This window comes from Cynocephalus volans, chromosome 2 (genome assembly GCF_027409185.1).
Source record: "Cynocephalus volans isolate mCynVol1 chromosome 2, mCynVol1.pri, whole genome shotgun sequence".
Taxonomy (NCBI): domain Eukaryota; kingdom Metazoa; phylum Chordata; class Mammalia; order Dermoptera; family Cynocephalidae; genus Cynocephalus; species Cynocephalus volans.
The window spans coordinates 136,110,898-136,129,304 of record NC_084461.1 but is presented as its reverse complement, the minus strand read 5'-3'; the positions used below and the strand labels follow the sequence as shown (position 1 = coordinate 136,129,304).

Sequence of the window (18,407 nt, the reverse complement as noted above, 5' to 3'; positions counted from 1 at the left end):
TTATTGTTACTAACAGTGGTACTAATACTACCACCACTTTCCAAGTGTTTCATGTTTATAAAGAACTTTCATATATATCACTTCATGTCTATTTATAGGAATCCCCAAAGTATGTGTTTAGAGATCATGATTTTCACTTACATGAGAGAAACCAAAACTCTTGGAGGGAAGATGATCTGCTCAAGATTTATGATTAATCCTAACCCTAACCCTGACCCTGACCCTGACCCAGAAACATTCCCAAGGTAGAGACATTGAGCACAGTGGGGCAGGGTTGATGGACCAGAGAGAAAACGGCAACTGTGAGAAAAACTGAGACTTCCCAGGCCCAGGTCTCTAGCATGGTGCCTAATTATCTGCAGGGAAGCCCACCAGCCAACAATCACGCCATCGCACACTCACATACGCACCCGCCCCAGCCATATGCACACTCTCACATATACTCACACACTTTCTCACACACAGTGCCTCTTAGTGTGCCACCATGGTTATTAGAGATATGATTAAGGCCAAGGACTGCCACGAGGTATAAATGGGAGAGGCAGGTCTAAAATCCAGAGCTGCTGATATCTTCTCTTAAGATACCAAATGGCCTCTCAAACAGGAGCCAATGCTACTGTGCTGGGCTTTAGGTGAGTGGCACAGAAATGTGCAACATAGTGTGTTCTACCTGTTTTCTACTGCCACCCACTATTACTGCTGGGTATTTCCCAGGCTGTGCTCTGTTCATGCCTAACTATACTCATATTGTCCTGGGCTTATCATTGAATCTATCTGTTTCTTGATTTCCTCTTCAAAGAACTAAAGTGCTTAGCATATTATTTGGGACATAAGTGTTCAATACCTAATCTATATTATTTATATGATGATGATTATTATGACTACTACTATACTGTGCTGTGTAGAGTGGGTAAGAGGTATAGAACCTAAGATCTAAAATTGAGGCCTCTGGTCTAGTAAAGTGTTGTCTTAGAGCAGGGGACTCCCTCAGCAGAAATGAGGATCTTATCACTATCACTTTTACATGTCCTCTTCAGTTTCCAATTAGGCCAAGAGTCCCACCTACAAAGATGTAGTGACCTGAGGGCCCCTTGTATCACCACAGTGTTTCCACAAGAAGCTGATTATATCTGATGTTCAAAAACCCAGCAAGTAGCCAGAGCACAGGTTATTTTGCCCATTTTACAGATAAGATCATTGAGACAGAGCTGATGGCACTTGGATCTGGGATTCACAGTAAGTCACTGAGAGGCCTGGGGTAACTGGTGGTTCTTACTGTCTAGTTGGGGAGGCCAAGACTTACACACACTGAGATAAATCAAAGTATTATCAGAAAATGGGAAAGGAATTGTATATTGACAAAATAAAATAAAATTTAAAAAAAAAATGGGAAAGGAGATATCCCAGAATCACCACTCCATGACGGCAGAGCAATAAGAGGTCAAGAGAATGATTCAGCCCCAAACCATTTATCTGGAGAGCCAGGATGCAGAATCAAAGGAAGAAGCTTCTCAGAAACACCCACTCTGTATAAATCTTGAAACTGCTACCCACATCCATCAGGTCTGAGCTCTGGGCACTCATCCCCTTCTCTCCTTGCCCCAGGGTGACTGAGGTCAGACTGACGGAGCCCAGGCATTTCTCTTTGGTTTCTGCTCCTGGAACTCCCATCGCCATCCTGGCACCTGCCAATTCCCTCCGTGAAAGATGGAGAATTGACTTTGGGATTTCTGTTAATGGCATCTCAGAGTCTACCGCCAGTGGGATGCTGAAACATACATTTTTTTTTCCTGCCTGGTGCTGGGAAAGTGCTGGTTGATGTCTCTACCACTTGATCCGTGTTAAAGAAAAAAATATTCAATTACACTTGTTTAAAGCATGGTAAGGAAGACTTTACTCAGGACCATTTCGATAGGTGCAGGGACCACTGCAATGGGATTTTTGCAGTAGGGGAGGGAGATTGGGCACAACTCCAAATACAGCATGGGCAGGTGAGAATTTACAGGCAAGGAGCAGGGTGGGGGTCAGTGGAAAGAAAATTACTAAGAAGAAATACCCAGGTACAGGGGATTCTGGTTAAAGTAACCTAACAGGATTCTTGCTGAACACTGGCCAGGGTGGTCAGACATCACCTAGATGATGCTGAAGAATGAAAAACCCATGGGCGGTCCTTGCTAATTGACTTAGCAGAGTTCTTTCCTAAATCTGGATTTTATAAGGAAGTACACAGATGTGTCTAGGAGAAGGTTCAGGAGCCTGACTAAAGTGTGGCCAAGCAAAGAATCTTCGTCAGTTACCAACACTGACTCCTCTCCCCACTCCCACTGGATTCTGAAAAGCATCCCTGGAGGAGACAGCTGAGCTGCTCTGGACCCAGGGCTTCTATCACCTCTTTGGCTGCCTTCACCTGACCCTACCTCTTGGCCCCTCCTCCTGGATGCTCACTGTGTGAAGGCTGGGGGCTGGGTTCCTACTGGACCACATCCTACTTAATCTAGCTAGGGCAAATCTCAGGACCTGGCTGAGTTTCCACTTTCCCACCTGAACAAGGGGAAGAATAATCCTGGTTCTAACTATCTCAGTTGCCCCGAAGCTCAAAAAAGCATATACATTATGCTTTCTTAACATACTGAGCCTTGTAATGAGTCAGTGAGGGAGGTAGGGCTAAGAAGTTTATGTCCATTTAGCAGATGACAAAATTCAGGCCCAGAAAAATCGAGCAGTTAGTCCAAGATCTCCCAGATAGTGCTTGAGAGAGCCATGGTTGGAACTCAGCTCTTTTCTTCCTAACTCTGTATCAGGCCAAGCATGATGCCTACAGGTCCTCAGTGGCACCTCACTCTAGGGTCTTGCTGGGTATCACTGATACCTCTGCCCTGAACCTCCAACCCTCGATTTACTCCCTGTTCAAAGTTACCCTTCCTTTAATGCTTGTGTTCTAGTCTTCATCTCTTATTCTGGAATAATTGATAACATCTCTCCCTTTCACTCTTAAGTGTCCCAGTTTGGGTGATCAATTACTTGGTCATTCTGCTGAAAGTACCAGTCACCCTCCCACAGGAAGGCTTGCTGGTGTCCACGTTCCTCGGGGATGGCATTCTGTTCTGACCATGCCCAGCACCATGAGCCCACCTATGCTATTTAGCTCATAATCCACACTTTTCTAGTAATTATTTCTCATAAGCTTGTCTTGCCTTTGAAACTGAATCTCGAGTCCTAAAAGGCAGGGACTGTGTCTTACACTCCTAATGCCTACCCGGCCCCAGACTCCATCTAGCAACATGCTGGGCATACCTACTCTTTTATATGCTTAGTTATTGGCTGACAGATTGAAAAAACAAAGACTAAGATGGATGATCACTATTTAGGGAGGCATTCTAAACCTGAGGTCCTGGGATGGGTTTGTAGGAGTGTCTATGTTCTCCTCGACCCTGCTCATGCAGAAATATACATGGGTACGTGTGCATTTTTCTAGAAAAAACAGTCCAAAGCTTTTTGAAAAAAATCATACCCTCAAGTGCTTATGACCTCCCCAATATTAAAACCTGACTTGAGGAGTTGGGTCTTCTCTGCCAGCCAGAAACTGACATATGGGCACCCTAATGCCGCCTCCTTCCTGGAGTGCTATGGGCTTCCAGGATGTGGGCTCATTAATATTCGGAATGGCTCCCTGGATGGCAGGTAGGGGGCAGACAGGCAGGTTGATTATCTTCACTCCGCTGCTAAGAAAATTACAGTGGTGTTGGGGAGGAGGGTGGCAGTGCAGGGATACTACCAAGGGCCATGTGCTGCTGGGGGCAGGGCCAGAGCTCTTGTGTTTCCCCTGCCTGGCTGGGCCTTTGAGGCATGACAGCAGTTAAGCATATAGAGTGAGGGGTCATCTAAATGTGGATTAGAGGCCCAGTTTCACCGTGAGCTAGATAGTTGTATGATTTGGGGGCATTTTTAATCTCTCTGAAGCTCAGTTTCTCCATTTGCAATGCACACTTAATAAAACTAACTACTGTAGAGTGTTACATCTAGGATTCAGTGAGATAATACATGTAAATGTTCAGAGCCTTGTACATAGTAAACCTTTAACACATATGATTACCATTATTTTTAGCCCCAACATGTTAGCCCTCCAGGTAGGTTGTGCCTAAGTCACAGATATCCCAGCTCTGACACAAGCTGAACCACAGGTCACCTCCCACTGTGCGATCTGAAAGCCAGCAGTCAGGGAAGCTGGTCTGGGTTCTAAGGATTGGAAGCCATCAGGATTTTTCCCAGCCAGTGGTGGGCACAGTCGCTCCCTGGTGGCATGGCTATTTCAAGAGATGAGTCTAGAAGGCAAAATGGCTGGAAGGTGGCCATGACTGTGAGTGGAAGGCCCCAGAGGTAACGCTTACAAGCAAAGTACCTTGGGGCCAAAAAACAGGCCTTATCTGAGGCAGTAGGGGGAGCTCTGGACAGGAGTCTGGTCCAGCCTCCACTGCTAAGCTGCTGTGTGGCCCTGGAGCAGTCACCGCCTACTCTGGGTCTGCTGTCTCATCTACAAAGTGAGGGAAAATGGGAGTCAGTAATCTCTAGGTTCTCTTGCAGCAATAAACTCTTTTGTTTCTAGGTGCTTAACAAAGATTTGAAAAGGAATCAGTCTGAACAGCTAATCTTAAGGTAAGAATGTTCTGGTTTACCTTTTTGTTTTCTTTTGTGGACTAGTTTTTGTCCTTCGTAGAGATGGAAGGGAGTTTCTGAGGGCAGGCCTTGCCTTCTCTCATCATCCCCAGTGCTTGGCCCCCCACCAGAGCACACAATAGGCGCTCAGGGTGCAGCTGATGAAAGGCAGGCTCACACTTGTCTTGGCTCCAAGACAAAAGAAGAGATCATTATTCTTTTGACCATGGCAACTGCTTCCTCTCAAACCCAACTGAGGGCAGAGTGGAAGAAAGCAGACATTACAACCATTAGGAAGTGAGCTAGAACATAAGAGAGAAAAAAAACTAGACTCTGAATTCTTCGAGCCAGTTGAGCCTTGGGGGTTGTCTCTCCAACATCCTTATCTTCATGGATAAGGAAAGGGGAGTCCACAGGAGAGCTGAATGACTATTTCAAGGTCACCCAGAGAGTCAGGGGCCCAGTGGGACACAGAGCCCTGCTCTCCTGCCTCCTGCTTCACAGCCCATCCTCCCAACTCATGTTGTCTCCCAGGTTTCATCCCTGTTGTGCTAGCATCAGAATATCCTTTAGGAAATCATCAAGATGGGAGAGGCAGGGGAGATGGAAGGGCTGTGAGCTGAGGACAAGTCCCTGGGACCTTCTGAAACCAGCCTCACATTGCAAACAGAATCTGTCTTGACTAGAGTTGGGAAGAGCATTTTAAATCAGCTGGGGGGCAGGCGCTGCCCTAATGGCAACCATTCTGGAAGCTGCCTGGTGTCTGCTGTTCATAATAAATACAAATGTTCAGAGCCTTGTACATAGAAAGCCTTAACACATCTTAGCTGTGATTATCATTATTTTTAAGCCCAACACGCTAGCCCTCCAGGTAGGTTGTGTCTAACTCACGGACATCCCAGCTCTGACACATGCTGAACCACAGGTCCCTTCCCACCATATGACCTGAGGGCCAGCGATCAGGACAGTGGAGACCTGAGCCCCAAGCTCTGGGTTCTAAGGACTGGATGCCATTAGGATTTACCCAGCTGGTGGTGGGCACAGTGATTTGGGGGTCACCTGCATAAAGACCAGGGTAGGGCAGAAATGGCTGCAGGTGGTCTTCCTACATGCTGTTCCTGTAGTTAGCAGGACTGCTGCTTAGCTTCCTCCCGAAGGACAGAACTCTGTATTCTCCTCTATGTGAAGGCACTTCATTTAGGCTGAGGAACAGCTGGTGAGGTTCCTTCCTCGACTCTTTCCCCAGGTTGTGAAAATCGCTACAGCTGTGCTCATGCGGTTGGAAAACAGGTGGGAATGGTTGTACATTTTGCGCTACATTTCTTCTTCATTAAGAAACACTCCTCCCCTGAGAGCCCACATTCACCTTCTGTTGAATGCAGTCTTAAAAGTAGAGCTGGTCTGACCCAGGTTGGGGAGAGTGGGTCCTGATGGGCATTTGCACCACAATATCTTGCTGTCGCTGCCTCACCACTGTGCCTGCTGCTTTGTCATTCCCTTGCAGTGAGCACTGCCCTCTTCCCCCAGTCCCTCTGGAAATGCAGCCTCTCCATCAGGAGGCATCAGAGGCACAATATGGTGCTACCCATTGGCAGTTTGAATATCACAGCCTGGGCCTGAAGTGCTTCTGGAGACTTCTAGGAGCTCCAAGACTGATAAAGCGATGTCAAGTCCCCAGAATCTCTGAAACCAGAGATGTGAAATATATGCCCACATGTACCACTGTCTCATCCTGCTTCCACTGCAGACAGATCACTAACTGAATATTTATACTTTTCCTTGTTGTATCTGGATTCAGCCTCAGAATCCTTCGCATAGCCAATTGATTGGACTGGGCATAGCCATTTTCTATCCCTATCCTTTAACTGTTCTTAAGTGCTAACAAAATTGGTGATTGCAAGGCTGAGAAGCAGGAAGGTAGGATCAGAATTATATTAAGTGAAACAAGTCAGGCACAGAAAGAGAAATACCACATGTTCTCACTTATTGGTGGGAGCTAAAAATTAATATATAAATTCACACACACACACACACACACACAAACCGGGGGGGGGGGGGAAGAAGATATAACAACTACAATTATTTGAAGTTGATACGACAAGCAAACAGAAAGGACATTGTTGGGGGGGATGGGGGGAGGGAGAAGGGAGGGAGGTTTTGGTGATGGGGAGCAATAATCAGCCACAATGTATATCGACAAAATAAAATTAAAAAAAAAAAAAAAAAAAAAAAGAAGTACAGAGAAACATTTTCAGGGTCCCAGTACACAGTAGGTAGGCTCCCATGAAATGTGCACAGGGAGCAAAGGTAATGAAAAAATCCAGAAAATCAGAGCAAGCGGGGAGGGTTTCCAGGAGACTGATAACATGGTCCAATTTCATCCTTGGGTATTTCAAGTCTCCTTTCCAAATACAGAAAATCACCAGCTTTCCTTTTTTAGCATAATCCCTAAGCAGAAAATACATACAGCTTTTACACTATAAGGAATGACTATTCCATATTACTGTTTATTCAGTTTTTTTTTTTTTTTTTTTTTTTTTTAATTTCTACATGAGCTTCCGTGTAAGCTGAGAACCATTAAAAACAATGCATGGCTGTTCTAAATTTTAGGCATGCTCTTTCTTTTCTTCTAAATAGCTTCATTCTGCCTGAATTTGATGCTGAAGTCTCCCACAAGATAGGGCAACCATTGCTGGCCTTACCTGCTGTAGGGCTCTCTGGATGTCAATCCCCTGGCCCCAGGGCACAGCTGGGTTAGCCAGACAGTCCCCAGCATTTCCCCGGCGGGATATATCAATCCTCTGCCTCCGCAGGCTCTGGAAAGCCTCAGCCATCACTTTCACCCCATCGTAGGTAAGCGCAGAGGTGTACTAGTGGGAGGAATAGAGACAGTTAGGCATCCGAGAGAGCTGACAGGAAGGCAGAGTTGGGAGCTGTATCTGGGAATGTGCTTCCTTGTGATGAGTGTGCAGTGGGCCAGGTGTAAGGTGCACGGGGTGGAGACAGTGGTGACCAGGTGGGGAGTGCCTGCCCCTTCATATGGGGGCTGCTTCACCATGCTAGCCAATGTTGCCCTCCCAAATTGTGAGTTCAGTACTGTTAGACGTGACTTTCTAAGAGAAGCCAGAATTCTAGATTTTTGTGTTCAATCTTGCAATTTTTAAAATGTGGTTCAATTGGGAAAAAAAATGCATAAATTAAATAAATACAACACATCTGTAGGCTGGATACAGCCCATGGAAAACCAGTTGGTTTTCCCTGCATTACAATCAGCAACTGGGAGCAAGAGGAACTATTCACTCCACTATCCCTCGTGACAGTAAAAAAAAAAAAAAAAAATCTAAGAAAGGTGAGCTCTTAAACATTACCACATGTGGCTCACCTAAGTGGTAAATTTTCATACTGTAAACTTTCCCCTGTGCTTACTCATGATAACTTTCCATTTTTTCCCCTCCTGACCAAAAGGGGGCTAAGATGTCAGTAAAACAAAACCAGGATAACAGTCCAGGAAAATATCTTCTGGCTTTGGAACCCATGTCTGTCTTCTTCACTGATTTGTTCCCAATACCTATTGTGTTGTCTGGCACAGTGTAAGTTCACGAGAGAGAGTTGTAGAATAAATGTATGAGTACTTTTTCAATTCTTAACTTTGATCTCTCACTGTTTAAAAAAATTACACTATATTTAGGTATTTTTGTAATCTGCTCCTCTTTTGGAAATTGGACACGTATCCACGTATTAATTACCTCCTATGTGGTTTGCTCATTGCTTTAAAGCACAATTGTGATTTTGTTTGCTTGAGATCATATTGAAATGTCTTCATTCTTGAAAAGTTAAATCAGTTGGAACAGTAGAAGGATGAGAATTGTCTGTTATATGGCCTGCCATTTACAAAAAGAAATTGACCAAGTGGCAAGAGAAAGCCTGCCAAGCATTCACTGTTTGCCCTAGATAAACAAACTTGGCTTTGGAAACCTTCTCAACATTGGGTTCCACACAGCCACTGCCAAGCTATTTGATTTGACATGGGAAAGAAAAATTACTTGCTATCTTTATTCTAAACCATTCTCAAATAGCAAACAAAATAGATTTTGGCTGCAGGATTTAGAGCTGTATTGCCAGGAAGTGAGAAGCAGATAGTCCGCATGATAATTGAGAACTATGAGGTGGAGAGCTGCTCCGTATTCCCTAGTTAGGTTCCCCTGATATTTAGCTGGGCACATGGCTGACCAGAATCACTGCACAACCCAAGGAGGCTCCATTCACAAAGAAATGTGCATCCTCCTGAGCTGTGCAACATGGCGGCCCCGCCCAACACAGAGGCACCATTTTCCAGCTTCCCTTGCAGCCAACTGGGGTAGTTTTCTAAGATGTGGCCAATGGCATGTGAGTGGAAGAGCTGTGTGTGACTTCTGAAAAGGGTTCTTAAAGGAAGCAGTTGTGTTTTTCATTTTCCTTTTTTCCTTCCTGCTGGGTAGAATGCTGAGGTAATGGTAGGAGTTTAAGCAGTCATCGTAGACTATAAGGTAGCAGCCAAATTCTGAGGATAGCAGAAGAAGAACATAAAAGAAGCCTGGGTATTTGATGATTGTGAAGCTATTATATTATATAAGCCATGGACTGCTGACTCCTGAATGTTGTTTACATGAGAAACAAATAAATGTCTATCTTTTTAAAACCATTGCCATTTTGGGTTGTCTGACCCTTACAGCCTATACCCGTAATCTTTGTAGATATATTTCCCTTAGCTTAGAAACCCCATTCCTTTCTGAAGGCTAACTCTTCCCAGAAATCTAGGGCAGGCAAAGAAACCAGGCTGGTCCCTCACTGCTGCTGCCCATCCCTCACCTTGGGTCTTTTCCAGTCCACCCGGGTGTGGTCTCGAGCATCGCTGTTCTTCCACTGCTGCATGATCTTGGCTGGAATGGTGTCCGTGTAGTTCACCAACTGGAAGCCTGTCACATTCGCACCACTCTCCTTGAATTTATTTAAGTCGATGTCCATGAAGCCCTGTGGAGGGAGGAGGAGGAAGAAGTCAGAACATGCTTCCTGGATATATTGACTTAACCTTGTTACAGAATCACAGGATTTTCCACCCTGCTCCACAAGGTGAAACTGACTTGACAGAGAGACAGTTGTGCCCCCCTTCCTTCTGAACTTGGTTATCACTTAGTTTGTGCACAAAGATAGCATAGTGGTTAAGAGTGCTTGCTCAGAAGCCAGCATGCCTGGGTTGAAGTGCTGGCTCTGCTACTCATAAGCCACTAGTTGTACTACCGTGAACTAAGTTACTCAATGGTTTTCTTACATGAATAGTGAAGGTAAGGAGGTTGGGTAGAAGATGCAATGTGAGGACGCATGTCAAGTTTGTGGTGCAGACTCAGTGATCAATAAGTGGTGGCTGGATTATGATGGCACAGATATATGGAACAAAATAGAAACCCTGACAAAGGGAAATATTTTATGTACCATCCCCATCCTCCACCCTTTTGAGAGAAGAAGAATCTGAAGTTCATCAGGGTAAGCACCTATGAGTTCCCCAAAGTCACCATCAAGTGTGCGGAAGAGGCTAGATTCTGATCTGATCTTTCATCCCTCACCCTGCACGCTTTCCTGTATAGTAGACTAGGTCTTCTCTTCCCAGTGAGGCCTGATCAATTCTAACATCCACAAAAGATTCTTTGTTGGGAATGAAACTTTCCACTCCAGTCAGTGAAGTTCAATCAAATTTAGGAAGCCTTCAACCTCAAAAGGAAACCTTGTATTTGTATAATATATTCAATAACATTTAGTACTTTCATATCTATGTCCACATTGCACAATATCTTTTTATTATTTATTTATTTATTTATGTTTATATTTTATTTTATTTTGTCGATATACAATGTGGTTGATTATTGTGGCCCATTACCGAAACCTCCCTCCCTCCTCCCTTTCCCCCCTCCCACCCAACAATATCCTTTCGGTTCGCTTGTCATATCAACTTCAAGGAAGAGCAATTGTTATGTCTTTTCCGCTCCCCGTTTTTTTTTTTTTTTTTTGTGTGTGTGTGTGTGTGTGTGAATTTATTTATTTTTAGGTCCCACCGATAAGTGAGAACATGTGATATTTCTCTTTCTGTGCCTGACTTGTTTCACTTAATATAATTCTCTCTAGGTCCATCCATATCGTTGCAAATGGCAGTATTTCATTCTTTTTTATAGCTGAGTAGTATTCCATTGTGTAGATGTACCCCATTTTCCGTATCCACTCATCTGATGATGGACATTTGGGCTGGTTCCAACTCTTGGCTATTGTAAAGAGTGCTGCGATGAACACTGGGGAACAGGTATACCTTCAACTTGATGATTTCCATTCTTCTGGGTATACACAATATCTTTTATAAAGAAAAATTGTATGACTGTTTGCCAGATAAAGAAACCGAGAAGAGTGGAAGAATCAACTTGCATAAAAGCATTCAGTGAGTTAGTGGCAAAGAGAGGACCAGAACTAAGGTCTTCTGTTTGGCAATTCACTAACTAGCTCACTGACTCACTCACTCATTCACTTCACTTACTCATTCATTCATCATTCAACAAACAGCTTTGAGACTCTATTGTGCACTATTCTAATAGTGAATAGAACAAGTTCTTTCCCTCATGGAGCTTACATTCTAGTGGAGAAGACAGACAACAAACAGATAAATATGTAGCATGGACTATACCATGCAGCATAGTATCATCCAGCATAGTATACTCTGTGCTAGCAATGAGTCCTAGGAAGAAAGATAAAGTGCAGTGAGAGGACGGGGTGAGGGGCCAAGGTCAGGCTCTGGAAGGAATGATCAGGATGAGCCTCCCTGAGGAGGTGGTACAGGCACAGGGACTTGAGTGAGGGGAGACTTTTGTGAGTGAGCTATGGGGACGTTTGAGGAAGAGCATTCTGAGTAAAGGTCCAGAGGTGGGAGAGTGCTTGGCATGTTCCAGAAACAGTAAGGAGGGTGATGTGACTGTAGCACAGTAAGAGAGAGGGAGAGAGGGTGGGAAATGAGGTCAGAGCGGCAGCCCCAGGCTGGGTCACAGAGAGCCTTGTGTTAACTTGGGTTTCTTTTTAGGTATAATTGGAGGCTGCTGCAGGAATTTGAACAGGATCATAAAGTCAATGCCTTTTTGGTTCCATGGCTTAGGGAAATTGCCAAATCCCAATGAGTGAAATGGGAGAATGAGCAGAGGAAGCGTTATGGTGAGTGGGGGAAACCCTGGGTGCTCGTCCCAGTTCTGTCTCAGGATCCTGTGGCACTGTCCATCTCTCTTACTTTCTCAATGACTTCTTCTAGTTTTCTTATCTAAAAGATTGGACTTCATGACTTAAAGACATTCCTCCTGTACCTGTGCCTCTGAAGTTCCATCATTCTTTATTGTTTCTATTTTAAAAACAAACCAAGCTTAGTTGTACTCAGAGCCTTTGCCTTTGCTATTCTCTCTGCCTGGAAATGTGATTTCCCTGGCCAGCTCCTTTCCATCTCTTGACTCTCAGCAGAATGTCATCTCTTCAGAAAGTTCCTTTCCTGACCCCTTACCGAAAAAATTATTCTTGCCCTGAGAGACACCGTCAGCTCCCCACTCATTTCCACTCCCCTTTACAAACTGGTATTCCACTTTACCCACCTATGTGCAGGTGGGTAATGTTGTTAATACATCCAGAAGCAGCTCTCAGTAGATACATACCCCAGGATCCTCTCCTCCAGGTGGCATAACCCTGAGGTGTGCTCTGCACTGACAGCTAGAGATCTCTAAGGGACCAAGCTCCTCCTGCAGAAGCCTGCTGTGAAAGTGTCTTGATTTTTCCCATCCCTACCTCACTTCCCTGCTCCCCTGCTGGAAGGATTGGCACCCAAAGAAATCACTTGTATTTCAGTCCTTGTCTTAGGATCTTCTTCTGGGAGAACCCAATCAAGTCACCCCCAAAGCCCTGTCCAGTCAGTTCTATCCCAGTGACCTGTCAAGGTTTCTCCAGAGCATTTTCACCATTTGAGATGATCTTGTTTACTCATTTGTTCCCTTGTCCTCTCTCCTCCCATTGGAATGTCAGCTCCATGAGGGCAGGGACCTTTTCTGTCTTGTTCATTGATGTGTCCTAGAACCTGCACCTAGAACAACGCCTGGCACAGAGTAGATGCTTGATACATATTTGTTGAGTGAATGAATAAAAGAGACATTCCTCAAGCAAGAATGCCAATTAGCCAGGGGGAATATGAGCAGCGGGCAGCAAATGTCAGTGAATAATTTCAATTGGTTGAAAAGTAACTCAGACTGGAAATACCTTTTGAGATTAACTTGTCCCATTGCCACAGTTTACAGAGCTTCACAGAGGTAACTGATTTGCACAGTGGAGCTAGCAAGCTGTTAGTAATGGTAAAATCAGAATTAGGTTCCCTACACAATAAGCATTCCAAGGTCTTATACTAAAAGCATAGCCATTCCACAACTGCTTAAAAGCTAATACAAAATTGAGAAATTTCCTATAGCTTTTAGATACTTTACAAAGAACATCTTGTTTATAAAATAATTACTGAGAGAATAAAATGAAAATTATCTCCCACAGTCAAATTCTGTTGCTTGAAACTCTGTAACAAGCTCCTGGGCATTTCGTACCGACTGCCTCCATCTCCAACATAATGGAGGCCAAAGGAAATGGCAGAGTTTGTTCAAACATAAATGCCACTCAACTATATCACCAGAATGTCTGACTACAAGGTTAGTGCAGACAAATCTTGGTAACATATAATCAAACTGATAGAACCCTCCAATTGAACTACACTACTCCCCTAAGAAAGAGTGAACAGAGAATGATAAAATGAGTACAAAGCTAGGATGTTACATAAAAGAAACAAAACTGAGAAATAACTTGGGGTCTATGTATGTTCATCTAATAGCTTACATCTTCCCTTCTAAGTGAGATTTCATGTTGAGAAGGATAATTTTGAATCCCTACCAAGTCCTTAATCACTAAGAAATGAATCTCTCATAGTTACTTCATACTGATTCCTCTGTAATGCAAGAAAATGCACTCTGCCAATATAAAAATGTGTTTTAGACTAAGAAGGGGAAATAAAGGTGTTAACTCTTTGACCACTGGACCACTGGTTAACTGGAAAATTCAACTCTCTCTATTGCTCCTAGCACTCTCATTAAACAAAATTTAATTAAATAATTTTCTAATTTTCTTTGACATTTTATTTAAAAAAAACTTGGGGGGTAATATGTGGTAATTAGTACATTTTTCTTTATCTTCTTTTTTGCACTATTAATTATAAAATATTAGATAATGATACTCTATTGCTAACTATATTCTATTAAAAATTTTAACAGTGAAGTTTGATTGTCATTACTCTGAGCCATTTTGCCTATTTTGTAACATGCTCCCAAATGCTGAGTCCACTGAATAAAAATAAAATTAATCTATGGGGTGTTTGTTTTTAAAGTTATTCGGTGTTTTTCAAGTTACTTGGCACAAGAACTCAGGTCTCATAAATCCAGACTCTTCCCACTGTCCCCCCAGCACTGGCACCAGATGCTACTCTTTGTACAGTGACTCTGTTTCTCATCTAAAATGGAGCTTTGTGATGAGTGAACTCCTGGGGCTACTAGGTCATTATGCGTTGTCTGCTGCTTCTGCACTTCTGTGGAATTTCACACTGTCCCATGTGTGACTAATGGATGGGTGACATGAGAAGGATGCTATGCCTAACGTCTTCACTCAAGTGCAAATGAACTGGCTGATAAACTACCAACTCTCAGGATAGTGGTCCTTAAGCTGAGGGACACATCAGAATACCTTAGGACGCTTTTGCAAAACAGCCATCCTTAATGACTTTCATTTAGTAGACCTGGAGAGGAAACTGGAGATCCATATTTTGAAAAAGCTCTAATGCTGGCAAATCAAAAATCAAGGTTCAACATACTAAAATTATAAAGGTAATCATCATCACAATTCCAAATAATAGCATAACCAACAAACATTGAGGACAGAATGTGTGGGGTAGTATGAGATGAGTCATCATCCTTCTAATGGTGAGTCATACATAGGATTAAAGTTGATAAAGGAAGAAAAAGATACATAGACATATTTTGTAGAAGTGTGGAGGAAACCATCAGAATAACCAAACACAGAAGAAGTTTAAAATAATAAACTTCTAAGAAGTATGAGATTGGAAAGAGCATGCATTTGCTTTCTCTTTTACACCCTTCTGTAATATATATATATGTATATATTTTCTTTTCTTTTTTGCCATATAAATATGTTACTCATTCCTACTAGTTTTAAAAATAAAAATAGATGCTCAGATAATTCTGATGTACCTTGCTGGTTAGAGATAATTTATTAGTCACCGGAAAGTGGGGGAGGGAGTAGCAGTGATAGGACAGGGAAGAGAATTCTTTGCATTTATTGAAGCTTATAGTTTGTCAAGAAAGCCCTGCTTAATTTGTTATCTCCTGCCTGGAATTAAAGAACACTGGTGCTGTTAAATGCTCTCCTGAAACACAGCTTCAGAAGCATTTCTCATAAGAATAACAAAAATGACAATAACGGCTAAAATGCCACTTGGTATGCATTATATAACTTCATCCAAACAACCTTTTGAGAGTTTTGAGGTTACTGCCATTTAAAAATGAAAAATTAAATAATCAATTGATAGACAACTTTAGATTTATTTTAAACATTTCCTGAGAGGCCATATCCTGAGCTAGGCATTCTGCTAAATGCTTTATATACATAATACTATTTGATCCCCTAAATAAACCTGAGAGGTAAATGTGCATAGTAGGCACTGGATGCTTATTTGCATAAATGAGTGAGTGAGGATCCATCCCAATTTTATGTTGAGGAGCCATGGCTCAGAAACCTTTGGAAAATCCCTGAGATCACATAGCAAGCAAGGATTCAAACTGTGGTCCAGCCATGAAATCTGTCTTCACCAACCAGAGGAGGAACATATGAGTTTAGAGTTGCAGTATAAAGTGGCCATAGATAATACTAAATGAATGAGCATGGCTGTCCCAATAAAATTTATTTTTTGACACTGGAATTTAATTTCATATAATGTTTACAGTATGAAATATTATTCTTTTGATTTTCCAGTGATTTAGAAATTCAAAAACCACGAGCCAATACAAAATCAGGTGGTGGTTGGATTTGACTCATGGGCCATACTTTTCTGACTCCTGATCTATATAGAAGCAACAATTTTGGAGATCAGATGAAACCCCTCATTGTACAAATAGAGAAACTGAGGTCCAGAAAGGGGAATACCGCCTTAATTTTTGTATGGCTGGTTAGCAGAGTAGCTTGCATTAGAATGTGTCTCCCCTCTATACACAGTGGAGGAGGAAACACAATGTTGAAAAGCCATCTGAGTAAAATGACTGGGAGTGAAGTGCTCAGTTAAGTAAACTAGTTAATATAGTCACTCCATCTATTATATATCAATTATAATTTCAAAGGATTAGAATAAAAAGACATTTAATCATGATATCCTAAAGAGATGTTTAATACTATAACTACATTGGACATGCTTTCATTTTGCTGTGAAGATTTGGAGCATGCTTTAAGGATCCTGAAGAGGCTCTGGGCCATCATTATGAGTATTAATTACCACACGTGCTTGGAAACAAAAGAATTGATTATGTGTGCTTACTGGTTACTTAACCTCTCTGAGGCTCAGTTCTCTAGTCTTCCAAATGCAGATATAATAGCACCTACATCATAGAATTGGTAAAAGGTTTAAAAGAATCAATACAATTAAGCACTTAGAACTTTGTTCAGCACATAGTAAGTGCTTAATGAATGTTAACTATTATTATCATCATCACATTTACCACATCATTATCATTGGGTCAGGTGTGGTTAGAACTGCTTCAAATCCAGGGACTGGGTCAGGCAAGAAGCCTGAGAACATGAAGCAGGTGTACAGGAACACAGCATTTGGAGGATGAAAAGCTTTATCTTCAAAGGTGGATTTCCTTTTCTCTGGGATTCTTTCAAGGTATCACATACAAGCTGTTCAGCCCTCATCATCCAGCCTGTGCTGACACCATACCCATCACAAGGAGTGAGTGAGTGTCCAACGTTAAGGGAAAGGAACAAGGAGGAAGGTTTATTAAACAAGTCCTGGGTCACCGGAAAGAACACTCCCTTTACCCCATCCCCTTGAGATCTAGAAGAGGTAAGATTAGGGCAAACCAAAGAACTTGTATTTTATACTCTGAATGGCACAAATTGCACATACCAAGTTTCCCTAAATTGTCAGATGAAATCTTAGAGGACAGCTCCACAGAGAGGAGAGTTATAGGGAAATGCAGTTTAAAAAGTCCTGTTAGATTAGAAATGTTTGAAAAAAGTGGGAATGTTCAGCCTAGAAAATAATAGCAGTCTAAGATGGTAAGTGAAAGATGTATCTGAATCTCAGAAGGGATGTCATGGGGGAAAGGTGAAATCAGGTTTGTTCTCTGAGGCTTGTTAAGGTAAATCAGAGCTATAAGTGGTCAGATGTTATGGGAGGCAGATTTTGGCTAAAATAATAATGAAAAAAACCATAGTGCCTAACATGTATCAAACTTGTACTATGTAGCACTGTGCTAAGTGCTTTATTTGAATTATTTCATTAATCCTCATAACAAGCCTAACAAGCAAGTACTATTGTCATGCCATTTGCACATTTGAAATGAGAAAACTAAAGCTTAAATTAATAGAGTAGTTCCAGCCCAATATAGTTCAGTTAGTGAGAGACAGAGACCATAGTTCTAGCACGTGACAAGACTCTTGGGCTTGTTTCTAAACACTGTACATCCTGCCTAACTAACAGTGTAGTCAGTCTGATTCATTTATCTCCTGTCCTGCAATAAAGTACTTGTAATGGTCTGCTTCTTTATGCTAAGAAGGAATTAGCAGATTTCCATGAGACCAGGTCGGTTGTTTGCCGCAGCTCCTTTAGGTGTGCTGGTACGTGGAATGTGGACCACAAAGCACTTTATTGCTCTCTCTCTCTTAGGCCTCTCCTGGTTGTCTCTTTGAAATGGCAGTGGTTCTTCTCATCTGCCCCATTTGATTGTGAGTTCCTAGAGGGCAAGGACCTTGGCCCCCACATTAACCACACTCAGTGCCTGGAGCAAGGTGCATGTTTAATTCATGCTGAGGAATGAAGAAACAAAAAGTCTTTGCTTACCCTTTTCATGATTTTCTTATAAACTTCAATCCTGCCACCTCTTACTTAGCCTCAGCTTTTGTCTTGTGGATCAAAGAGGGTTTCTTATTGACTTTGTACAGTATATTGTGAACCAGGTCATAAATAAAGAGTATCAGGAAGAGTTTTCAGGACAACCACATAAATTCTGTCCTGTCTTTGAACCCATGAGCTGTTTGCCCCTGGGCAGTTGTCTCAATCTCTATAGGTATTAGCTTATTGATTTATAAAACAAGGACATTGTCTAGATCAATGATCTTTCAAGCTATGTTCCTGGTTGCAGGCATTTTAGAGCTTACCGTGTTGGGTTAGGAGATAGGCAGAAGAATGGGGCCTTAGAGTCCTACCCTCTTCCGTCTACCAAATCAGCCCTGCTTTTTATCTGTTTTATATACTAGGGTTCTCCCACAAGATTCCATTAGAAAACAGAGCTCCAAACTAAAAAGTTTGGAAACTTCTGAGCTAGTTGATTTCTCTCTTACAGGCTCTTCCAGCTTTGATCTACAATTCTGTGATCACACAGGTATGTGCA

The 18,407-nt window shown here is 42.5% G+C and overlaps 1 protein-coding gene across 4 annotated transcripts in view; it reads right to left on the bottom strand.

The window, feature by feature from the left end:
* The window catches only part of GRIA1 (glutamate ionotropic receptor AMPA type subunit 1), a 312,482-nt gene that overhangs the window by 110,123 nt on the left and 183,952 nt on the right, over window positions 1-18,407 (bottom strand). For 3 of the 4 annotated variants that reach the window (XM_063085503.1, XM_063085502.1, XM_063085505.1), the window contains 2 exons: window positions 9,502-9,663; window positions 7,356-7,523 (listed from right to left, as the gene is read on the bottom strand). In XM_063085503.1, the coding sequence (XP_062941573.1) occupies window positions 7,356-7,523; window positions 9,502-9,663 (330 nt within the window). The remainder of the gene's footprint in view (window positions 1-7,355; window positions 7,524-9,501; window positions 9,664-18,407) is intronic. The other variant, XM_063085504.1, reaches the window with a different exon arrangement.